Raw genomic sequence first — 26029 nt, 5'->3', positions numbered from 1 at the left:
TTTTACTTTTAATATAATGCCTCTTTAATGTTTGGTTATTTCACTGGGCTTTGTAAGTACTTTTTTATATGCATTAAACAGATTTTAGAACTGAGATTTGGGATTTTCCCCCTTTCCAGCCAAGCAACCTAATTAATGTATAGGATTAGTAGTACTTCTGGGTGGTGAAATGTTTGTGTTAATTAGTTAGTCCTGATATGCTGCTCCTGTTTCTTTTGTTTCAGGTTAAATGGAAACCACCCTTGGGAGCCGGATGCCTGTGTAGCCATTCTACCACATCAGTGAATTGCAATGAGTGGAGGAGGAGAGCAGCCGGATATCCTCAGTGTTGGAATCCTGGTCAAAGAAAGATGGAAAGTAGTAAGTATACATAAGGAAGAGAGAGGGGCAGGGTAGGGGAAAGGAAGAGGTTTTGGTATCTTGATAAAAGTAACATTTCATTAGGAAATAATACATATGTTGCTTATATGCCTAAAGCAGTTACTTTTGTTTCTTTTCCTATTATTAGGTTCTGTTTATACCCTAATTCTTGTTCTTGCTCCCTACAGTAGTAAATTTTCCTAACCTCTAATAGCTACTATTGAGTAAGGTAAATAAAAGTATACTTAGGGAAAGAACAATTGAAAAAACTACAATGTAATGAACTGCCCTTTTTATTTTTTAACATTTTATTAAGGAAAATTTTAAGTATATGTTAAAATAGCATGACTGTTATAAAGAACTTCCAGGTACCCATGCCCAGCTTAAACAGTTATAGATTGATAGTCTTGTTTCATCTCTTTAACCTCTCTCCTAAAATATTTTAAAATTATTCTTTCTTATTTTTTAAATTATGAAAATATGATAACACATTTATAGGAGACTTGGAAAATACAGGACAAAGTTACATATAGTTCCAGCATATATTAGTCATTTGTTTTAAGTAGATAAATTAAGATTTTTAGTTGGAGTTTTAATATGAAACTCTCAGAAATTAATAGGATGACTGTACAGAGAAGTAGAATATAGTATACCTTAAAAGCACTATAAACCAGTTTGACGCAATTAATATTTATACAGTTTTCACACAACAGTAGGATACAAATTCTGTTGAAGTTCCCATTGACTATAAACTAGGAAACACTGGAACATAGCTAGAGACTTAAGATCAAGTGCAGAAATTTCATGGTCTTAAAGGTACAGAAATCATACAGAATGTTCTCTTATTTCTGTGGACTTAGGTTAGCAATAACTATCAAAAGATATTTGAAAATAAAGTTAGAAGACTGAAAAACATAGAAGGTGATTGCAGAGAAGAAAGCATTTAAATGAGAAATTAATATCAAAGATACTTTTTAAAATCCCATATATTTGGAAATTAAATATCCACTTTTAAATGAGGGATATATCTAAGAACCTGTAACATGGAAAATTAGAAAATATTTGTAATAGAATAAAAATGAAAAAACAATTTACCAGAATCTGTTGCATGCAACTGAAGCTGCTGAATGCATTTAAATATAATGTGGAGTCTTAAATAAGGTATGAAAACAAATAATGGACACTAGCATAAAATTTTGTGAAGATTTGAACAAAATCTGTACTGTATCACTTGTTAACTTCTGAGGTTTTTTTTTTGACAGCATAATATTTCTTAATATTCTCAGAATTAGACATTTCAAGCCTCATTCACTTTTTTTTAAAAAATCACTAAGATAATAAACTTTCTATACTTCTAGCAGTAATAGAAAAGTGAAAGTGAAGTCGCTCAGTCGTGTCCAACTCTTTGTGACCCCATGGACTGTAGCCTACCATATTCCTCTGTACTTGGGATTTTCCAGGCAAGAGTACTGGAGTGGGTTGCCATTTCCTTCTCCAAGGGATCTTCCTGACACAGGCATTGAACCTGAGTCTAGCAGTAATACTAGATGCCAAAATATATGGAACTATATAAAAATTTTGAGTGAATATAAATTAGAAATCTAGCATTCTATCATACTGAATCAGAAAAGTGGAATCAAAATATCATGAATTTTTTAGCTAGGCAATAATTCATAAGTTCTAAAATATATGTATTATACATACTCTATATAGATATATATGTGTATGCAAAAGCTTTTCTACTATACTTTGCTTGAGAAAGAACATAAAAAAAAACAGAGATGGAGAAATAGGAAAATATACCAAATGAAATGGGAGCACTGAATATGAAATAGAAAAAGTGAAACAAACTAGATAAAAGTAAAAGATCATCATAGAGTCCAGTTTGTTTTTTTTTTTTTTAATATTTTTAATGACTGGGACAGACCTAAAACCGCAGCTTCTGGAAGAACCATTTGTTCTTGCCAGTGTTGTATCTCTCCTCAAACTTGACCTTTGCCTCTCATGGGGCCCTGTGTTTGAGAGCGGATCTCTGAAGACATCCTTGTTGACGACAGTTTTGTCCAAGGGGATATTCGCAGAGTACCTTGTGGGCATGAGGTGATTATAATTATCAACTTTCACAAAAGACTTGATCTTTGACCTCCTGGTGATTTTCTTCTTGCCCATGGAAGCTGTCACTTTGCAGGGATAGCGATCAATTCCAGCCACCAGAGCATGGCTATAGGGTCAGTCTGAGGTGCCATCATCAATATTCATCACGACGACACTTTGCGTCCAGAGTAGTGACAGGCCAGGACCAGCACCACCTTCCCAAGTTTCATGAACTTGCCCATTTAGACAGCTACCGCTCGGGACTACAGCAGAAAGCAAGAAAGGGCACTTCTGCTAACCTTTCACCCCGGGAAGCGTGATCTCACTTCCCAGTTGTTTTTAAACTTTAAAAACAGATCTCTCTCCAAATATTTTGAAGCATACCTTTTACCTTACTTTTCTCTGTGCACATCAGTATATAATCTCTAAAAGATAGAGTTCTTTTTAAAATTTAATCATAATATCACATTCAGTAAAGCACTGTCATTAATATCATTAGATATCCTTCCAACTTTCACATTTTCCTAATTGCTTTGTAAGTTTTTTTAACAGTTGAATCAAATCCAAGTGAAGTCTGGATGTTTCAGTTGGTTGACATCACTTAAGTTTCCTTTAATTTCTAAGTTCCCTGATAATGAGTGATGTTGAGCATCTTTTCATGTGTTTGTTAGCCATCTGTATGTCTTCCTTGGAGAAATGTCTGTTGAGTTCTTTGGCCCATTTTTTGATTGGGTCATTTATTTATCAAAACCACAATGAGGTACCATTATATGCCAGTCAGGATGGCTGCTATCCAAAAGTCTACAAGCAATAAATGCTGGAGAGGGTGTGGAGAAAAGGGAACCCTCTTACACTGTTGGTGGGAATGCAAATTAGTACAGCCACTATGGAAAACAATGTGGAGATTTCTTAAAAAGCTGGAAATAGAACTGCCATATGACCCAGCAATCCCACTTCTGGGCATACACACCAAGGAAACCAGATCTGAAAGAGACACGTGCACCCCAATGTTCATCGCAGCACTGTTTATAATAGCCAGGACATGGAAGCAACCCAGATGCCCATCAGCAGACGAATGGATGAGGAAGCTGTGGTACATATACACAATGGAATATTACTCAGCCATTAAAAAGAATTCATCTGAATCAGTTCTAATGAGATGGATGAAACTGGAGCCCATTATACAGAGCGAAGTAAGCCAGAAAGATAAAGACCATTACAGTATACTAACACATATATATGGACTTTAGAAAGATGGTAACGATAACCCTATATGCAAAACAGAAAAAGAGACTCAGATGTATAGAACAGACTTGTGGACTCTGGGAGAAGGCGAGGGTGGGATGTTTCAAGAGAACAGCATTGAAACATGTATATTATCTAGGGTGAAACAGATAACCAGCCCGGGTTGGGTACATGAGACAAGTGCTAGGGCCTGGTGCACTGGGAAGACCCAGAGGGATCGGGTGGAGAGGGAGGTGGGAGGGGGGACTGGGATGGGGAATACATGTAAATCCATGGCTAATTCATTTCAATGTATAACAAAAACTACTGTAATGATGTAAAGTAATTAGCCTCCAACTAATAAAAATAAATGGGGGAAAAAAAAAAACTAAAAAAAAAAAAAAAGAAAACTTGATACAATTAAAAAAAAAAAAATTTCTAAGTTCCTTTTCATCTTTCTTTTTTTCTTGCAGTTTATTTTTTGAAGAAACTAGGTTATTTGTAGAATTTTCCATAGTTTGAAACATAGTTTTTCTATTGTTTCCGCATGGTGTTGACATGATTCTCTGTCTGGTGTATTTTATGTTGGTTATGTAGAGAGGCATGATTAGATCTGACCTCAGGTTTGTTTATTGAGGTAGGGGCTTTTTTTTTTTTTTCACCCATAAAGCGTACTGTTAACTTTGGATGGGAGGCACATAATATCTTATTGCACATCATTTTGTTAGCACTACTGATCATCATTGTCTAGGTCTGTTAATTCAAAGGGATGGCAGATTGGTGATCTTCTATCATTCCTTCATTTATTAGTTGAAGTACATCTATGAAGAGAAATTTTGCATCATTGACTATTTGATTACCCTGAGATACAGTTTGACTAGGAATGCAGGATAAATGCTTGATTCTTTTTTTAATTTACCAGTTTTCAAAATAATAAATTGGTTCCCTAGCATCTTCTGATGCTAATCAGAATCGAATCCCATACCCTCCAGAGATGCTCAGAGGGCTCAAACATACCTTGTGCACACCAGGACCCAGAGACCCCGCAGAGGCTGAGGCAGAACTGTGTTTGGGTGTCTCCTGAGGAGGTACAGGTCAGCAGTGGACTGCTGCGGGGGCAGAGGCTCTGGGTGCAGTAGACCTGGGTATGACACAAGCCCTCTTGGAGGAGATCGCCATTAACCCACCATAGAGCCACCAGAATTTACACAGGACTGGGGAAACACACTCTGCAAGGGCACAAACAGAACAATGTGTGCACAAGGACCCAGGAGAAAGGAGCAGTGACCCCACAAGAGACTAACCCAGACTTGCCTGTGAGTGTCTAGGAGTCTCTGGCGGAGGTGTGGTGGTGGCCTGCTGCAGGGTTAGGGGCACTGACAGTAGCAGTGCTTGCATGGGACCTTTTGAAGGAGGTCGCATTATCTTCATTACCTCCACCATAGTTTAGCCTCAGGTCAAATAACAGGGAGGGAACACAGCCCCACCCTTCAACAGAAAATTGGCTTAAAGATTCACTGAGCATGGCCCCGCCCATCAGAACAGGACCCAGTTTCCCCCTCAGTCAGTTTCTCCCATCAGGAAGCTTCCATAAGCCTCTTATCCTTCTCCATCAGAGGGCAGACAGACTGATAACCACAATCACAGAAAACTAACCAATCTGATCACATGGACCACAGCCTTGTCTCATGCAATGTAACTATGAGCCATGCCCTGTAGGGCCACCCTAGATGGACGGGTCATGGTGGAGAGTTCTGACAAAACTCTGACAAAACATGGTCCACTGGAGAAGAGAATGGCAAACCACTTCAGTATTCTTGCCTTGAGAACCCCAAAAACAGTATGAAAAGGCAAAAAGATAAGACACTGAAAGATGAACTCCCCAGGTCAGTAGGTACCCAATATGCTACTGGAAATCAATGGAGAAATAACTCCAGAAAGAATGAAGAGACGGAACCAAAGCAAAAACAACACTCAGTTGTGGTTGTGACTGGTGATGGAAGTCAAGTCCGATGCTGTAAAGCGCAGTATTGCCTAGGAACCTGGAATGTTAGGTCCATGAATCAAGGCAAATTGAAAGTGGTCAAACAGGAGATGGCAAGAGTGAACATTGACATTTTAGGAATCAGTGAACTAAAATGGACTGGAATGGGTGAATTTAACTCAGCTGACCATTATATCTACTACTGTGGGCAAGAATCCCTTAGAAGAAGTGGAGTAGCCATCATAGTTAGCAAAAGAGTCCAATCTTTTGGATGCAGTCTCAAAAACAACAGAATGATCACTGTTCATTTCCAAGGATAACCATTCAATATCAAAGTAATCCAAGTCTATGCCCCGACCAGTAATGCTGAAGAAGCTGAAGTTGAAAACAGTTCTATGAAGACCTACAAGACCTTCTAGAACTAACACCCAAAAAAGATGTCCTTTTCATTATAGGGGACTGGGATGCAAAAGTAGAGAAATAGCTGAAGTAACGGGCAAGTTTGGCCTTGGAGTACAGAATGAAGCAGGGCAAAGGCTAATAGAGTTTTGCCAAGAGAACATACTGGTCATAGCAAACACCCTCTTCCAACAACACAAGAGAAGACTCTACACATGGACATCACGAGATGGTCAACACCAAAATCAGATTGATTATATTCTTTGCAGCCAAAGATGGAGAAGCTCTCTCTATACAGTCAGCAAAACCAAGACCTGGAGCTGACTGTGGCTCAGATCATGAACTCCTTATTGCCAAATTCAGACTTAAATTGAAGAAAATAAGGAAAACCGCTAAACCATTCAGGTATGGCCTAAATCAAATCCCTTACATTTGAAGGGACAAGTAGATTCAAGGGATTAGATCTGATAGAATGCCTGAAGAACTATGGATGGAGGTTGGTGACATTGTACAGGAGGCACTGATCAAGACCATCCCCAAGGAAAAGAAATGCAAAAAGGCAAAATGGCTGTCTCAGGAGGCCTTGCAAACAGCTATGAAAAGAAGAGAAGCAAAAGGCATGGGAGAAAAGGAAAGATACACCCATTTGAATGCAGAGTTCCAAAGAATAGCAAGGAAAGATAAGAAAGCCTTCCTCAGTGATCAGTGCAAAGAAATAGAGGGAAACAATAGAATGGGAAAGACTACAGATCTCTTCAAGAAAATCAGAGATACCAAGGGAACATTTCATGCAAAGATGGGCACAATAAAGGAAAGAAATGGTATGGACCTAACAGAAGCAGAAGATATTAAGAAGAGGTGGCAAGAATACACAGAAGAACTATATAAAAAAGATCTTCACGACCCAGATAATTACGATGGTGTGATCACCAACCTACAGCCAGACATCCTGGAATGTGAAGTTAAGTGGGCCTTAGGAAGCATCACTACGAACAAAGGTAGTGGAGGTGATGGAATTCCAGTTGAGCTATTTCAAATCCTAAAAGATGATGCTGTGAAAGTGCCGCACTCAATATGTCAGCAAATTTGGGAAACTCAGCCGTGGCCACAGGACTGGAAAAGGTCAGTTTTCATTCCAGTCCTAAATAAAAGCAGTGCCAAAGAATGCTCAAACTATTGCAATATTGCACTTATCTCACAGGCTAGCAAAGTAATGCTCAAAATTCTCCAAGCCAGGCTTCAGCAATACTTGAACTGTGAACTTCCATATGATCAAGCTGGATTTAGAAAAGGCAGAGGAACCAGAGATCAATTGCCAACATCCATCAGATCATCAAAAAAACAAGAGAGTTTCAGAAGAACATCTACTTCTGCTTTATTGCCTGTGCCAAAGCCTTTGACTCTCTGGATCACAACAAACTGTGGAAAATTCTGAAAGAGGTGGAAACACCAGACCACGTGACTTGCCTCCTGAGAAATCTGTATTCAGGTCAAGAAGCAACAATTAGAACTCGACATGGAACAACAGACTGGTTCCAAATTGGGAAAGGGGGTACGTCAAGGCTGTATATTGTCACCCTGCTTATTTAGCTTATATGCAGAGTACATCATGAGAAACGCTGGATTGGATGAAACACAAGCTGGAATTATGATTGCTGGGAGAACTATCAATAACCTCTGATATGCAGATGATACTACCCTTAGGGCAGATAGTGAAGAAGAACTAAAGAGCCTCTTGATGAAAGTGAAAGAGGAGAGTGAAAAAGTTGACTTAAAGCTCAGCATTCAGAAAACTAAGATCATGGCTTCTGGTCCCATCACTTCATGGCAAATAGATGGGGAAACAATGGAAAAAGTGAAAGACTTTATTTTCGTGGGCTCCAAAATCACTGCAGATGATGACTGCTGCCATGAAATTAAAAGATACTTGCTCCTTGGGAGAAAAGTTATGGCAAACCTAGATAATGTATTAAGAAGCAGAGTCATGACTTTGCTGACAAAGGTTCATCTAGTCAAAGATACCGTTTTTCCAGTAGTCACATATGGATGTGAGAGTTGGACTATAAAGAAAGCTGAGCACCGAAGAATTGATGCTTTTGAAATGTGGTGTTCGAGAAGACTCTTGAGAGTCACTTGGACTGCAAGGAGATCCAACCAGTCCATCCTAAAGGAAATCAGTCCTGAACATTCATTGGAAGGACAGATGTTGAAGCTGAAACTCCAATATTTTGGCCACCTGGTGTGAAGAACTGACTCATTGGAAAAGACCCTGATGCTGGGAAGGATTGAGGTTGGGAGAAGAAGGGGGGACAACAGAGGATAAGATGGCTGGATGGCATCACCGACTCAATGGACACAAGTTTGAGTAAACTCTAGGAGTTGGTGATGGATAGGGAGGCCTGGTATGTTGTAGTCCATGGGGTCGCAAAGTGTTGGACGCAACTGAGTTACTGAACGAAACTGAACTGAGCATCTTCTGAAAGTGACCAGTGAGATTTTTAAAATTATAATTAAGAATTCATGGATTTTAGCATATTTCACGTGTTTCAGTCTGTTGTAGTTATCATTGCTATTGATGTTCAAATTGTCTCATTTGACTAAACGGATTTCCTTCATGTTGTCTCCTGAGTCTTTAAAAGGATCCTTATAGTCTTTTGATGCCTTCCTTGCCCTGGACTCAGAATCTGCTCTCTTTCTTCCAGTAAAGAAGCTATTTTTCTTTTGGATATATTTAAATATGTTTTATTGCTACCTGGTCTTTTGTTAACCAAGATTTTGTTCCACTGGCAAGTTTAGCCAAGCTATTCAGTTGTTTCCTTAGTCTGTCAACAGATTGCAAAAAAAAGATTCTTCTTTTAGAAATAAAAATTTTGTTTTTTATGGTACAGTGTTTTACTTATTAGGCAAAGCAGTAGACTTTGAAAATTTACTTGAGTAAACATAGGAAAGAACCTTGTCATCATCATGGCTGGTGCAGGGAGATTCCAGCAGTTGGTAATCTTTATATAAGTCAGGCACGTGTGTTGCTTTGGTGAGAGCTTTGTGTTAAGTGCTGTGGTAAAGGTTGGCAGTTCTCCATTGGACATATCAAAAGGTGACAAATGCAGCTATGCCTGGCATAGTTGCTCTGTCCTGATAATGAGAGCCAATATACATGTGGAGCATGTCTGCCAAATTTGAGTGACATAGTGGCCTCTTAGTAAAAAAAAATTACAGGCTCATTGTTAAGGATGGTGTTTTGGTTATCTGTTATTCATTGAGTTGACCAAAAGATTCATTTGGATTTTTCTGTTACATCTTATGGAAGAACCCAAATGAAGTTTTTGACCAGTCCAGTGACAAGCTACATCAAAATTTAGAGGCTTAAAACAATCATTTATTTTGATCACAGTCTTGTGGATTAGGAATTTAAAGAGTTCTGCCTAGATGGTTTTTATTTCTTAGCCGTGTGGCAGCTAGCAGGCTTGAGCTTTGGAGGGGCCACCTCCAAATGACTTGTTTGGTGCCGTGGGGTCCTTCGCTCCCTTAACCCCAAGCTGCCGGCCCGTTTTCTAGGACCTCCCTTCAGAGCTGTGTTCTCTGTAGCTATGCAGCGCGTCCGAGAGGCGGGTACGTGGTGCTGAGAGGACTGGGCTCTGGTGGCCTGTCCCGCCGCCAGCCTCCCCACAGACACATCCCAGTCCGGTTCCAGAGGAGCTTTCAGTTGGTAAAAAAAGATTTTAGGGATTTAAAACGTCTTCAGATGATTGCCTTAGAATTAGAACAGATCTGGTGGTTGAGAGTTATATGTGGGAAGTGAAGCTTCAGATACTGTGTCTTTTATGATGTTTCTGATGCTGGCTGTACACCTAATTTTAAAATTGTTTGTGGCTGAAATAAATTCAGTACTTCTTGTGGACAAATCTGTGGGAAAAAATTTTGACATTATTTCTAAGTATTCATTCTTGGTGTATGCTCAGTTAATAATATTGAGATCTTTTAGCATAAAATAGGAATAGTCAATTATATGTTATTTTGTAAATATAAGAGATGAATCAACTTCTAATTAGAATCTTCTATTAATTGTGTGTGTGTATGTGTTCTTATTTTATTTCCCATGCAGTTGAGGAAGATTGGGGGTGGGGGCTTTGGAGAAATTTACGATGCCTTGGACATGCTCACCAGGGAAAATGTTGCACTGAAGGTGGAATCAGCTCAGCAACCAAAGCAAGTTCTGAAAATGGAGGTTGCTGTATTGAAAAAACTACAAGGTAAGCTGCTTTGTATGATATACCAAACAATTTATTATTGTCTTTGAACCTCAAGTTACATTCTTTATCAGTTGAATATTCTGGTGTCAACTAAGTGTAATCATGCTGAACATTTTTCTCTTGGACATTTTATTGCTAGCTTGTAATTGTAGAAATACTGATTGCTTAGAATAGTTGGACTTCAGGAATTTCTTTTCATGGTGAGTAAGGATAAGAGGGAGTGAATTACCTGAAACATTCTGCATTAGTAAGTGTTTACATAATGTCTGTTATGGTAAAATTTACCATTTTAAAAAATAACCAAACATAAACACCTCTGAGTTGTTTCTTCTTGTGTTTTTGGATGTTAAACATGCTTTAATCACATCAAGAAAGCTGCCTTCAAATCACATTGAAGGGTGGATAAAAAATAATAATATTTATTGCATGTTGATTTCTTTAGCTTCAGTTTCATCAAATAACTCCTTTCTGACCCTGGTCATCATTTTTGAGGTCCGTGTTACTACTTGAGTCCCTATTAATTTTACTAGAAGGATAAATAACTTTTTTTCTGACTCCATTCTAGTTATATAAAACCCTTAATATATGGCCAGTTTGATGCATCTTTGTATTTTCAGTTAATGACGTAATCTGATATTACTGATATTTAAATATTTTTTCTGGATCAAAATTAAATAGAGGTGTGATTAGCACACTGAATGATCTTATTAAACTCTAGAGGGTTGATATTGCTATGGGACATTCATTAGTGTCTAAAGGAATTTAGTATTAACATACAGAGCAAAGGAAGTTGCTATAGTTGGTAGAAATAACTAGTTGGTGGAAATAGCAAGGACAAAATGCTATGTAGCTTAGGACCCTCAGATTCACAGCTGTATATTCTCTAGGGTGAATGTGCTCTTTGTGAATCACTGATGTTTGGAATTTTAGTAAATTAGTTTCTGTTAAGTTAATGCAATGTGTATTATGTATTCTGGCAGCATCTATTGTTTTAATCACTGCCCTTTGCCTTAAGCTTTCTCATTGTTCCAAGTTTTTCTACTAATTGACTCATTTTTTAAGAGTATGATGCTAATACAGTTATAGATCTGTTTAATAGTTGTTTTTAGGCCAAACTTAGCTTTCCCAAAACATGGGAAATCAGGAAGACAGTGGATAGATCAGCACCCATTGTAACTACTTGAAAAAATAGATGATTAGAGAAGAATAGAGAAAAGGATGGCTCTCTCTTTTCGTCACTTTTTCTGTTCTTCCATGTTTATTTTGAGCTGTTTGCATCTCAGTGATGTGAACAAACAGGTGCAGCTAGAGCTATCTCTTCTGGCTTGCACAGATCCCAAGTGATCTGTTTTACTCTCAGCCAAGTCCATAAAGGATGTGTTAATATCAGCTTGGCTTGGACAATGCTGCTTCACCTGTCTTTCTCCTACTTGGTCCTAAGGAAATGTTTCCAGGTGAGGCAGGATACAGCTTTATAGCCCTTTGAGCAAGTTCTCCTGCCTATTTTGGCCATGGTTTACTCAAGATTCTATGTGATAAAGCTTAAAGAACAGTTTTAGTACCTTTTAATGGGTGAATTGGAGATCCTTGGATGCTGAGTCTCTCCTTTCCTTCTTATTTTGTCTTTCATACTATTACCTAAAGTGTTTTTCTTACCTGCTTTTAGTTGGTCTGTATTTCAGTGGGCAGCCCTTGACTTTCTTTTCTTGACTTTCTAACCATGCCTTCTGGATACTTAAGCTGATTCATGTCAGTGTATGGCAAAAGCCTCATAAACTCTTTTTGTTGTAAGTGCTTTGGAATCTAGACCCTTTGAGAACCTTTTAATGGAGCTGAACTTCTCGTTCTCGCCTGTCTGTTGTCATAATGATTTTCTTACTCAGTGACCCCAATAAAAAGGCTATATGTGTAAGGAAAAGGTATATAACCAGAGGTTAGCCCTTTATAGGACTAGTTGGTTTAAAATTGTTGTTCAATTTTTGATAACTTGTATAGGATTTTTTTTAACATAAAGGGATACTTTATGATGAATTTATCCTGAACCATAAGTTTTGTTCCTTTTGATAAATCAGTCCCCCTTTTCAAAATTCTCATAATTTCTTTTCCTGAATTCCTTCCATTCTCCTTTTTCTCTGTCTTTTCCTGTACATCACAATTCCTCAGCTCATGCATAATTCTCATTACTAGCATATTCCTTTCTCATTGACCCTAAAGCATGAAGGCCTTAGCATTTTGCTGGAAATAATAAAAATTTGCCAGACATTGCTTTATAAGAACTTTGTTGATGATTAATAACTTTGTGAGTGTATTAATTTATATTTATTGGAACAAAGAAAGCCTTAGTCACTTATTCCCTACCAAAAAAAAAAAAAAGAATGATATGAGAATATATTAGAGGTAGTTTATGTTAAACATTAGGAAAATTTGGGAGAATCTACATTATTGAAAAAGTGAAATAATAACACTATGGAAACTCTTCAGGTGACCAGTTTTAAGAATGGATTGGAGAGGAAGCCCATGTTCCAGTTTTTCTTTTTTTTTTTTAATTAGTAGACTTTACTTTTTTTTTTTTTTTTTTCCATTTATTTTTATAGACTTTACTTTTTTAGAACTGGTTTAGGTTTACAGGAAAAACTGAGCAGGAAGTGCAGAGTCCCCATCTACAGTTTCCTCTGTTATTAACATCTTGCATTAGTGTAGTATATTTGTTACAGTTGGTGAAACAGTATTAACATTATTGTTAACTAAAGTCCATAATTTACATTAGGGAATTCCTTTATTAATGACATAAACACTGTAGTCTTAAACACCTAAGAAAATTATTTCTCAATACCATATAAAATCTAGCAGCCAGTATTTAATTTCTCCTATTGTCTTAAAAATACTCTTTTTACTTTGAGTTTTTATTAATTTTTTTTTTAGATTTCTTTTTTTTTTTTTTCTATTTATTTTTATTAGTTGGAGGCTAATTACTTTACAACATTGCAGTGGTTTATGTCATACATTGAAATGAATTAGCCATGGATTTACATGTATTCCCCATCCCGGTCCCCCCTCCCACCTCCCTCTCCACCCTATCCCTCTGGGTCTTCCCAGTGCCACCAGGCCCGAGCACTTGTCTCATGCATCCAACCTGGGCTGGTGATCTGTTTCACCCTAGATAATATACATGTTTCGATGCTGTTCTCTTGAAACAACATCCCACCCTCGCCTTCTCCCACAGAGTCCACAAGTCTGTTCTATACATCTGAGTCTCTTTTTCTGTTTTGCATATAGGGTTATACATTGAGTTTTTAAAATAAAGATTCACATGCACAGTAAGCACTTTGTATTTAGTTGACATCTTTCTTAAGTATCTCTTAATATACATGAGTTCCCCCTCCTCTTTTTTTTTTTTTTTTTTTTAAATTTTGGCATTGCTGTTTATTTATTGAGAAATGAAGTTCTTAGTTTGCTAGAGCAGTCCACATCTGGATTTGGCTGAGTGCATCCTTGTAGTGTTGTTTAACATGTTCCTCTATGCTCCACATTTCCTGTGAACTTGTAGTTAGACCTAGTGGCTCAATGAAATCCATGTCATTATTGTTGCTGATGGAGTACGTTGTCTTCATCCACTGTTTCCATGGGGTTATAAAATATTTCTGATTCTTTTATTCCTTCCAAATTTCTGAATTTGAATTATTCTACAGAGTAGAATTTTATTTCATCAGCCATTTGTTTCTCCTGAAATGATAGTTACTACAAGAAGGGCTGGATAAAGACCTGACTTTTTTCCCTGTTTATTTAACAATTTTCAAAATAACAAGTTGTGCCCTTATGTGAATAGTGAGCTGTTTTTCTGTTTTGAGTATCACTATGAGATCATGGATTTTTATATGTTTTCTTTCAATACATTTCAGTTATTCTTTTTGTGCTAAAATTTCCACTTTTTGGCTGGTGGAAGCCCTTTTGAATTGTCTGCTTGTCCTCCTGGTGTAACTTTAGTGTTCTTTTATATCACTAGCTTACTGGCCCAGTACATGTTCCAGGCTTTCCTTGAACTTTCTTTCCCTGCACCAGAGATGGAATCAGGACCCCTTTTTCTCCAATAAACCTTTATATTGGGAGAAAACTGAGATCGTGGTGTGGGGAGTAAGACACCAATTGCTATTGGACTGACACACTTCTTTCAATAGGTTTTAATATTACTAGATATTACCTAGTTTATTCTTATATGCACTTTTCAATTTGTTTACATCGTTTATTTTAGGCAAAATGTATTTTGTACATTTAAACTTGACATACTATGCTTAGTAGCAGAATGATAGTAGAAAGTGGCTTTGTATTTTGTGATACGGTACATTTGTAAATGGAGTTGTGGGAGAATAGGATAACATTAACTCTTCTATTTCTGGTTGTCATTTTAATTATTTTTTTGGTAAGAAAAAGAATTATTAAGATTCTGGAATAATTTGTTAAAGAGTGTTATAAATACTAGTTGGTAAAGTCATCTTTGGGTGACTAAGGTTTAGATTCTCAAAACCATGTTATATAGATGTTTAGTTCTTCATTGTTACAAGAGACAGTCATTTGGATCTTCCAGAAAATGGTTTATATTTGGTTTTGAAGTTTTTTTTTTTTTTTAATCTTTGCATATAGGTGGTGTGATGTGGAAATTCAGAATATTATAAAATGACTAAAATTTATCCTCAGATCTTTTAATCAAAGGAAGTCTTCCTAGGATCTTGAGAAGTTTATATTTTGTTTACTTGCTTCCAGTTGAAACAAGTGGTGGTTTAGTTCTAAGTGGTCTCTGACTCTTGTGACCCCATGGACTGTAGCCTGCCAGGCTTCTTTGTCCATGGGATTTCCCAGGCAAGAATATTAGAGTGGGTTGCCATTTCCTTCTGTACACACACACACACACACACACACACACACACACACACCACTAATCCTTGTGTCTTCCCTCCATGATGTGTTCAATCTAATGAAGTTTGTTGTACTTCCATCTCCTTCTATACACACATACACACATGCACACATACACCACTAATCCTTATGTATCTTACCTCCATGATGTGTTCAATCTAATGAGGTTTGTTGAACTTAAAACTAGAAAATTGCCCAGCCTTTCTATCCCATTTTAGCTCTTCATGCTGTAAATGATCAATATCATCTTATCTCTTGTGCCTTTTCAAAGCATTAAATTAAGTAAAACTGAGGTTTTTCTCTATATATATTACCTTGGATGAGAAAGTAATAAATTGAAAGCTTCTTTAAATATTTTTCTTCTCTAGATCCTCTAAAAGCAAGTGAAGATCCTATTGATATCAAGTAGAGTAAATACCATTGTTATAACCAAGTAATTTTTTTACTCTCAGTTGAATTAGGAATTTTTCTTGCCTCATATAAATGCAGGGGAAAATTGTTTTTCCTCACAGCCCATAAAGTGATTGTGGTTTTTGTTTTGAATTATGGGAACTTTTTTTGAAACCCTGGAATATTGGTCCTGGATTTTACTTCTGCTTTGGAGACTGCAGAGCACAAGTGAAAGTGCAGATGAAGTGTTACTGCTACAGAAGATCAGTTCTACTCTCCTGCCTTCCCTGCTTGGAGTCTCTAGCTGCTGCTGTAAAATGTGACTCCTTTCTCCCCCAGTCGTAAGAATATAAGAAATATGTGATTTCTGGATTGGACCCCCTGGTCTGTTCAGTATAGAATGTCTGTGAAAGTTATTTCAAATTTGCTTGCCCTCACTGAGTTTTTGTTCCATCAGATATGGGTATGTTAGAAGATCTCAAATAACTTATTTTTTGAGAGAGCATAGTAGTCAGACTTTGGGACCTAAAGATTAGGGATAACACCTTACACCTCATTACATCTTTTAATCTTTTAAAAACCTATCATCTGCCATTTTTTTCATTTTACCTAGTGCATTTTTTTCCCCTTAAAGTAACTTTTGTTTGCCCTAGTTAAGGTTTATCTTTTCTATCAAGGGGTGATAGGAGATCATTGAGAACTTCAACTGTTCAACCTGTCCATTTATGTATATCCCAATTTACGTATATTGGAAGATTTAGCATCATCTGGCAGAATTTGTTTATTCATTACTCTATTTGGGTTTAGAAAAATGACATTTAAGAAATAGAGTAGGTCTAGATTATTTAAAGGAGCAGAGATTAATTTCTTTGAAAGAGAATATCATATATAGAGACATACATATTTATATGTGCTTTATATGCACAAAGAAAGTCTGCAGTTGTATAGAACTCAAGAAGCCATTGAGCCATTGGGAATGGCTATGTTTGTGTATTGGAATTGGAGGGACCAGGAAAGGAGAGACTCTTTTCCCTTTATACCCTTCAGTGCTTAAGAAATTGAGAAAAATAAGCAAACATTTCTTTTATAGCAAAAGTATAATTAAATGATAATAATAAGTATCTTTAAAATCCATTCTTACTCTTTTCTCAAATTTCTGAATGCTTGAAAATACCTGGTTAATTTGTGCAGTATAGTGTATTGTAATTAAAATCAGCTGTTTTGTGTTGTGACCCTTCTTTATAAATGATTAGTAACATCTTATTTGTAGGAAGATCTGTAACTGTGTTTGAGTGCTTACTATTTGCTAGGAACAGTGCTACTGAATGCTAGGCTCATACATACCTTATTTTAATGTCTTATATCTATTATCATATTTAACTTTTGCATATGTTCTTCAATTTTTTTTTACAACCCTTTTTAAGCGTGTAAGTGTTCATGGTAAAAGAATTTAAAATCAAACAGAAGAATACTGTAAAAAGTAAAAGTTTTTTTCCCTTAGCCCTTTCATTCTTCCCTCTAACCACTGTTACAGGTTTCTTGTGTTTTTTCTAGAAACATTCAATGCATATATTTAATCTATCCATTTGTCTATGTATATGAATATATACATATATATTATATAGGGTCATAATAAGATAAATTAATATAATCATATGATTTATGGATACATATGATATATAATCATTTGATCATCTATGATGTGTATCATAACATTGTGTGTGTGCATGTCTATATGTGCATGTGTGTATATAAAATCTCCCTCCCTACCCATAACCCTCAGCCACATGTGGAATCATACTGTATATACTATTCAACTTGATGAGACCCCCTTAAGAGTCAGACAATAAGATTCATTTTCTGTGCACTTTTATGTTCTGCAGAGGAGTAATCCTTCAAGAAAACCATGTCACTTCCTGGCCATTGCTAAAACACTTCAGGGCCTTCCTTTACTTTCTTTATACCCACTTTAAATTAACATGGCATACAAACCTTGGACTGATATCTGCCTGCTTTTCTATATTGTTTTCTTGAAACTGTTGGGCTTATACTTAGTGTTGGTCATCCTGAACTATTTTTCAATTTCTTTAGCACTTTATAGCTTCCTCTGAGTCATACTTTCAATAAATCTCTCTTTTTCCTTCTTTTAAAAATTTTATAACAGTCCTAGTATTCACAAAAATCCACAGGTAAAATAAGATTTAGAGAAGTAAAGCAAAGTATAATTAAGAACTTCACTTTTTTCCTAATAATTGAATAACCAAAAGTATGTATGCTTAAAATAATGTGATCCTGTTAAGTTGCTTTTTCCCTTTTCCTCAGGGAAAGATTATTACAGGATTTATTTATTTTAAAATTTTAATTTCTTATGATTAAATTTAACAAGTAGTTGAGTCAATCAGTTCTACAAAGTTTGTTATGAGAAGCAGTAGTCCAGGTTCTGGTTCCAGATAAGATGGAGTAAGCACACTTCACCCTGTCTTTCCCACTGAATGCAGCTGTAAGACCTGGACAGAATGCTTGGAGTGGCTATTTGAGGACTCTGAAAAATAAATAGTAGGAGGCAGATTGGGGAAGAAGACCAGAATTCAAAGTACTACTGAACCGTCGGTGAGTTTACCATTTTTTTTCTTCCAGTATGCCCCAGACTGAACTTAATGTATCCTGAAACTTGGACGTGAGCATTATCAACATGGACAGAAAAAGCACCAGGAGAATCCCATTAGTTCTGACCCAAGGAAGAGGAAAGAGGTCTCCTAATACTCAGAATGTGTCAATCCCACATCCTTCTCTTTTTTCTCTTTTTCCCCCTCTTTCTTCATTCCCTTGCACCCCAGGCCTCAAGCAATCCTGGGCAGTGGCGTCAGTGGGGCAGGCAGGAGCCTGAATCTCAGAAGGATAGGAACCTTCCTCTCAGATTGGAGGAGCTGTTGTCTCAAGAGAGTGGGGCAAGTCCCATTGCTTTTCGTTTCCCTCTGCTCTTCTGTTGCTTGGCCCTGATGTGGCCTTGGTTATGGGAAGTATATGGAAGAATGGGGCTAATGAAGCCCCAGCTTTCTGCAGGAAGGCTGAAAAAGGGAAGCCCCAGGAATCCAGAGGATTGCAAGTGAATGAGAAGCTTGGGAAAGTGACCACTTAAAATTGCTCACAGACTCCTGAGCTGACTTCCAAGCTGTGCGTGCTGTGTATGATCCTGAACGGCACATTGAGGACCAGATTATGGGATAGACTACCCCCAAGCCCCAAACTGGACACTGCGTGGGACAGTTATGGAACACATTCAGTATGACTTCAAAGGCTTTGCACACTAAACTGAAATTGGAAATGCAGGCTACAGAAGGATGGTCAGAACTTGAAGTGTGAACCCAACTGGGTCAATTACTGCCTAAAATAAAAACACCGGCACTCTTGGTGGGACTTATAGGAGCCAGATTCTCATAAAATAATATTCAAAATGCCCAGAATACGATCTTGGATTACTCAGCTTAAAAAGAACCTGTGAAATCTGCACTCACTTGGGAAAAGGCAGAAAAGAGATACCAGTGCCAGGATCACAGATGTTAAAATTATCTCAAAAAGACTTTTAAAATCAGATATTATGACCATATTCCAGGAATGAGTGGGAAGATAGAAAGTCTCAGCAAAGAAATAGAAGATGTAAAGAAGAACTAAATGGAAATTTTAGAACTGAGAAATACATTAATGGAAATGAAAAGCTCACTGAACGGGCTTGATAGCAGAGAGGACATGACATAGTAAGTCAGTGAAGTTAAATAAATAGAAGTGATTCAATTTGAAGAACAGAGGAAAAAATAAGTGCCTCAGAAATCTTGTAACTCTCATAAAGTCTAACATTTATGTTGTCAGAGACCCAGAATGTGAAGATAATGGTTCTGGTGTGGCAAAAATATTTTAAGAAATAATGGCATACTGATTAGAAAGGAAGAAGTAAAACTGTCTCTATTTATGCAGATAGCGTGATTATATATTTATAAAATCCCAAGGAATCCAGAAAAAAATAACTGGAATACTTGAGTTTAGTAAGCGGTTCAAGGTCAGCCCACCAAAAAAAAAAAAAAAAAATCATATTTCTGTGTACTAGCAACAAATATTTGAAAATGGAATATTAAAAAATCCATTTATAGTAGCTCTCCCAAAATGAAATACTTAGGTATCAATGTAGCAAAATATGTATGAGAGCTTTATGGTGAAAATGTAAACTCCTTATTTTTAAAACTTCTTTAATTTTTATTTATTTTTAAAATTTATTTATTTTTAATTGAGGATAATTGCTTTATAGTATTGTGTTGGTCTCTGCCAAACATAAACATGAATCAGCTATAAGTATACATATGTCCCCTCCTAATTTATTTTTTTAAAGGAAAATTTAAATGAATAGAAAGACATGTTGTATTCATGAATTGGAAAATTCACTATACATAAGACATCAATTTTCCTCAAGTTGCTTTATAGATTTGAAGCAATAACAACAGCAACAAATCCTAGCAACACTGGTTGTCAGATCCTAGCAACACTGGTTGTCGTGATAGAGAAACCAATTTTAGAATGTTTATAGAAAGGCAGAGGACCTAGAATTTCTAAAACAACTTTAAAAAAGAAAAATGTTGGAAAAATCAAGCTACATGATTTTAAAACTTGGTACAAAGTTATCACAGTCAAGACTGTGGTGAAGGAATAGGCATATAGATCACCAAACTAGAATAGATTTCAGAAGTAGACTCATAGAAATATGGCCAATAATGTTTAACAAAGTTGCAAAGTAAAAAAAGAGTAGCACTTTTGATAAATGGGGTTCTAACAGTGGGACATCCAAATACCAAAATAGTGAACCTTGACCTAAACTACACACATTATACAAAAATGAACTTGAAAAGTACCACACATCCAAATGTGAAATATAAACCTATACAGTTTTTAGAAGCAAACACAGAAAATCTTTGTGAACTGGCTATAAGCAAGAAGTTCCTTCACATGACACCAAAATCATGATTGAAAAGAAGAAGCTGATGAATTGGACTGAATCAAATTAAAGTATTTTGCTTGTGAAGACACATAAGACATGTTATAGACCAGGAGAAAATACTTGCAAATCACATATCTGCAAAGGACTTAAATTCAGAATATTTAAACTCCAAAAACTCAACAATAAGAAAATAATCCAGTTAAAAATCTTTAATGGGCTTTGGGAGAGGATATAGAGTGGAAAATCAGCTCAGCAAAAGATGCTTAGAATCATTAGCCATTATGTTGTTCTTCAGTTGCAAAGTCATGTCTGACTCTTTGTGACCCCATGGACTGCAGCACGCCAGGCTTCCCTGTCCTTCACTATCTCCCTGAGTTTGCTCAAACTCATGTCCATTGAGTTGGTTATGCTATCTAAACATCTCATCCTCTGCTGCCCTTTTCTCTTTTTGCCTTCAATCTTTTCCAGCATCAGGGTCTTTTACAATGAGTGGGCACTTCTCATGAGGTGACCAAAGTATTGGAACTTCAGCATCAGTCCTTCCAATGAATGTTCAGGGTTGATTTCCTTTGGGATTAACTGGTTTGATCTCCTTGCTATCCAAGGAACTCTTAAGATCTTCTCCAGGACCACAGTTCAAAAGCATGAAGTCTTCGATGCCCAGGCTTCTTTATGGTCCAACTCTCACATCCATACATGACTACTGGAAAAACCACAGCTTTGACTACATAGACCTTAGTTGGCAGTGATGTCTCGGCTTTTTAATATGTTGTCAGGGTTTGTCATAGCTTTCCTTCCAAGGAGCAAGCATCTTTTGCTGATAGCTCAGTTGTTAAAGAATCTGCCTGCAATGCAGGAGACCCTGGTTCAGTTCCTGGGTCAGGAATATCCACTGGAGAAGTGATAAGCTACCCACTCCAGTATTCTTGGGCTTCCCTGTAGCTCAACTGGTAAAGAATCCACCTGTAATGCAGGAGACTTGGGTTCGATCCCTGGGTTGGGAAGATCCCCTGGAGAAGGGAAAGGCTACCCACTCCAGTATTCTGGCCTAGAGAATTCCATGGACCACTCCATGGGATGGCAAACAGACACAACTGAGTGACTTTCACTTTCACACTTTCCTTCCAAGGAGCAAGCGTCTTTTAATTTCCTGGCTGCAGTCACTGTCTGCAGGGATTTTGGAGCCCAAGAAAATGAAATCTGTCTCTGCTTCCACTTTTTCCCCATCTATTTGCCATTAAGTGATGGGACTGGATGCCATGATCTTAGTTTTTTGAATGTTGAGTATTAAGCCAGCTTTTTCACTCTCCTCTTTCACTCTCAAGAGGCTCTTTAATTCCTGTTCACTTTCTGTGGTTAGAATATCATCTGCATAACTGAGGTTGTTGATATTTCTCCCAGCAGTCTTGAATCCAGCTGTGCTTCATCCAGCCCAGCATTTTGCATGATGTGCTCTGCTTATCAGTTAAATAAACAGGGTGACAACATACAGCTTTGTCCCACTCCTTTCCAGTTTTGAAGCAGTCTGTTCCATGTTCGGTTCTGTTACTTCTTGATCTGCATACAGCTTTCTCAGGAGACAGGTATGGTGGTCTGGTATTCCCATCCTTTTAAGAATTTTCCACAGTTTGTTGTGATCCACACAGGAAAAGGCTTTCAAGTAGTCAATGAAGTAGATGTTTTTCTGGAATTCCCTTCCTTTCTCTATGATCCAGCGATCATTGGCAATTTGATCTCTGGTTCTTCTGCCTTTTCTAAGCCCAGCTTGTACATCTGAAAGTTCTCGGTTCACATATTTTTGAAGCCCTACTTGAAGAATTTTAAGCATAATCTCTTACTAGCATGAGAAATGAGTGCAGTTATCCAGTAATTTGAACATTCTTGGCACTACCCTTCTTTGGGGTTGGAATGAAAACTGATCATTTCCCATCCTGTGGCCGCTGTTGAGTTTTTCAAATTTGCTGACATATTGAGTGGAGCACTTTAACAGCATCATCTTTTAAGATTTGAAATAGCTCAGCTGGAATTCTATCACCTCCACTAGCTTTGTTTGTAGTAATGCTTCTTAAGGCCCACTTGACTTCACACTCCAGGATGTCTGACTCCAGGTGAGTGATCACATCATCATGGTTATCCAAGTTATTAAGACCTTTTCTGTATAGTTCTTCTGTGTATTCTTGCCATGTCCTCTTAATCTCTTCTGCCTCTGTTAGGTCCTTACCATATCTGTCCTTTATCATGTCCATCCTTGCATGAAATCTTCCCTTGATAACTCTAGTTTTCTTGAAGAAATCTCTTGCTTTCCCATTCTATTGTTTTCCTCTATTTCTTCACACTGTTCAGAAGTCCCTCTTATTTCTCCTTGCTCTTCTCTGGAACTCTGCATTTAGTTGTGTATCTTCCCCTTTGTCCCTTGCTTTTTGCTTCTCTTCTTTCCTCAGCTGTTTGCAAAGTCTCCTCTGACAACCCACTTTGCCTTCTTGAATTTGTTTTTCTTTGAGATGGTTTTGGTCACTGCCTCCTGTATAGTGTTATGAACCTCTCTCCATAGTTCTTCAGACACTTTGTCTAACAGATATGATCCCTTGAATCTATTTATCACCTCCACTGTATATTCATAGGGGATTTGATTCAGGTCATAGCTGAATGGCTTATTGGTTTTCCCTACTTTCTTCAATTTAAGCCTGGATTTTGCAATAAGGAGTTCTTGATCTGAGCCACAGTCAGCTCCAGGTCTTCTTTTTGCTGACTCTGTAGAGCTTTTCATTATCGGCTGCAAAGAATACAATCAGTCTGATTTGGATATTGACCATCTGTGACATCCATGTGTAGAGTCGTCTCTTGTGCTTTTGGAAAAGATTGTTTGCTATGACCAGTGTGTTCTCTTGACAAAACTGTTAGCCTTTGCCCTGCATCGTTTTGTCCTCCAAGGCCAATTGCTGCATTTCAGACTCTTTGTTGCTATGAGGCCTACTCCGTTTCTTCTAAGGAATTCTTACCCACAGTAGGTATAATGGTCATCTGAATTAAATTCACCCATTCCCATCCATCTTAGTTCACTGATTCCCAAGATGTTGATGTTCACTCTTGCCATCTCCTGCTTGACTGCATCCAGTTTTCCTTGATTCATGGACCTAACATTAAAGGTTCCTATGCAGTATTACTCTTTACAGCATTGGACTTTACTTTCAGCACCAGACATGTCCACAACTGAGTGTCATTTCTGCTTTGGCCCAGCTGCTTCATTCTTTGTGGAGCTGTTAGTAATTGCTCTCTGCTCTTCTCCGGTAGCATATTAGACACCTTCCAAGCTGGGTGGCCAATCTTCTGCTGTCCTATCCTTTTTCAGTTTCATACTGTTCATGGGGTTCTCATGGCAAGAGTACTGGAGGGGGTTGCTGTTTCCTTCTCCTAGGCATCTTTCCAACCCCGGGATTGAACCCACATGTCCTGCATCTCCTGCACTGGCAGGTGGATTCTTTACCCCTGAGCCACCTGGGGGTAGTGGTCTCCTAATTCTTTATCTTTTCTCTCTTTTTTAAAACATATGTTTGTTTATACATTTTTGTTATACTTTAGTACATTTTAAAAATAGGATGAGGAAATCATGCTCTCTCTTTTTTTTTTTCATTAGAATCATAAAAGCCTGCTAGTTTTAAGTTGGCCATTGTGGTAGGATAGTCTTGTTTAAATGATGAAATTCCCTGTGATGGCTATCTGGACTGAAGAGTCTATATTCCTTTTGCCTTTGGCTCCTGTGAGCTACTGAGAACCTAAGGGGTTATTAGATGGGCATCCTCATGAACGCTGGTAGGAGCTTTATTCCTTAGACTTCTTGTCTCAGTTATTTTTCTGTGGGATTTGGCTTAGAAGACACCCTCCTGTCTTTTTATCACTGTCAAGTTAACTCAGTCAAGCTTCACACTCTGTGATGCATTCTAATCTAATCTCTTGCTTTCTCTGTAATGCTTATTCTTTGTTTTTATAAGCTATAATTTGATTTTGTACTGCCCATATTGGTCTTATAATACATTTATTGCTTTCAATAAGATTGTAAATTCTTTGAGGATAGGACCTATGCCTTGTGTTTTTCTATCTCCTATTGGTGTGGATATTTCATGAGTTATTATTAGGGTAGATTTGGTTTGTATTTTGGTGAGGAGTGGGTAAATATGAGGAGTAAATGTTAGATGGATAAGGAAGCTAATTTTGTTGTATTCTTAGCAGTCTAATTGTCCAGCTTTGCAGAATCCCCTTATTTGCTAATTTGTAACTGACCTGAAGTTTGTTCTTTGAATTTCAGAGCATCCCTATTTAGTGGGTTAGGGATACTTTTAGCTCAGCTTTTCACTTTATTACTAAATGGCTTTTTTATTTAAAAAGAAAAATGATTGATGCCTCTTTTGATAGATTTACTTTCCTCTAGTAGCAAGTCATGTAAAATCACTTGCCTTTTGCATGATATTAATATTTAACACTAGGATTCACAGGGAGCACAGCATGGTACTCTGTGATGACCTAGGGGGGTGGGATGGCGGGAAGGAAGGGAAGCTCAAGAGGGAGATGATATATGTGTAATTATGACTGATTTGTGTTGTACAGCAGAAACAAACACAGCATTGTAAAGCAATTTTCCTCCAATTAAAAAATTTTTTTTTCCATTTACAATTAAAAAATTAAAAAAAATTTTTTTTGAAAAGTGGGGAGAAAAGTACAATCTGATGTAGTGAACTGGATGCCATCTACCCTTGAAGATTGCAGATTATTTTTATTGTTAATCTACTGCACCATTTGTGATTTGTTCAATTTTTGAATTTCCAAAATACGTTAGGACTCCAAAGAAATCTAATAACTCAAAAATAAAAAAAATTAACATTAAGATGTAGACCACCACACCACCACCTGCTGAAGTTTTAAGCTCTTGAATTGAAACCAAAAGTAGTAGATGATCATCTGAAATCATAAGAACAAAAATATTCTTTAGGTTATGTGCATTTCATTAAGCATATAGCATATCTCTTCCTTTAAGAACAAAAAGTATATAGTTAAGTTACTACTTCCCTTAGATAAGTAGAAATCCTTTCTTTATCACAGTTAAAATCTCTGTTTAACTAGTGAGGTCCTACCCTGCCTATAATATCTTTAGATAATACCTGTCTAAATTAAGCTTACTTATGGCCTTTTTTGGCTGGAGATATCACTGATTGTTTCTCTTTTGCACAGAGCTTGGTGACAGACCACAAGCATTCCCTGTAGGGTTAGAGTAGTCAAGAGCTAGAAGATTAAGAAAAAGCCTTAGTGGTGATATTTTCAGCAGCTGGTAAAGATTTGGCTTGTATGTTCAGACTTTCTTTTGTGTTTTAGCAGATTTTTAAGAGGAGACACACAAGCAGAAGGTTAAAATTGGTTTGTTGATACATTTCCATCCTGTAT

The 26029-nt window shown here is 37.2% G+C and overlaps 1 protein-coding gene and 1 pseudogene across 5 annotated transcripts in view; one reads left to right on the top strand and one right to left on the bottom strand.

Moving 5' to 3' along the window:
• The window catches only part of TTBK2 (tau tubulin kinase 2), a 129048-nt gene that overhangs the window by 38165 nt on the left and 64854 nt on the right, over positions 1 to 26029 (top strand). For 4 of the 5 annotated variants that reach the window (XM_020906747.2, XM_020906746.2, XM_020906752.2 and 1 more), the window contains exons 2-3: positions 225 to 360; positions 10164 to 10311. In XM_020906747.2, the coding sequence (XP_020762406.2) occupies positions 292 to 360; positions 10164 to 10311 (217 nt within the window). In that variant the 5' untranslated portion in view covers positions 225 to 291. Of the gene's footprint in view, positions 1 to 224; positions 361 to 10163; positions 10312 to 18110; positions 18223 to 26029 lie in introns of those variants that run through there. The other variant, XM_020906753.2, reaches the window with a different exon arrangement.
• On the bottom strand, positions 2287 to 2696 carry LOC110146101 (large ribosomal subunit protein eL27-like; annotated as a pseudogene).

Source organism: Odocoileus virginianus, chromosome 6, assembly GCF_023699985.2.
Source record: "Odocoileus virginianus isolate 20LAN1187 ecotype Illinois chromosome 6, Ovbor_1.2, whole genome shotgun sequence".
NCBI classification, from domain to species: Eukaryota; Metazoa; Chordata; class Mammalia; order Artiodactyla; family Cervidae; genus Odocoileus; species Odocoileus virginianus.
The sequence above is the reverse complement of the archived record's forward strand: the minus strand, read 5'-3'. Positions and strand labels throughout refer to the sequence as shown.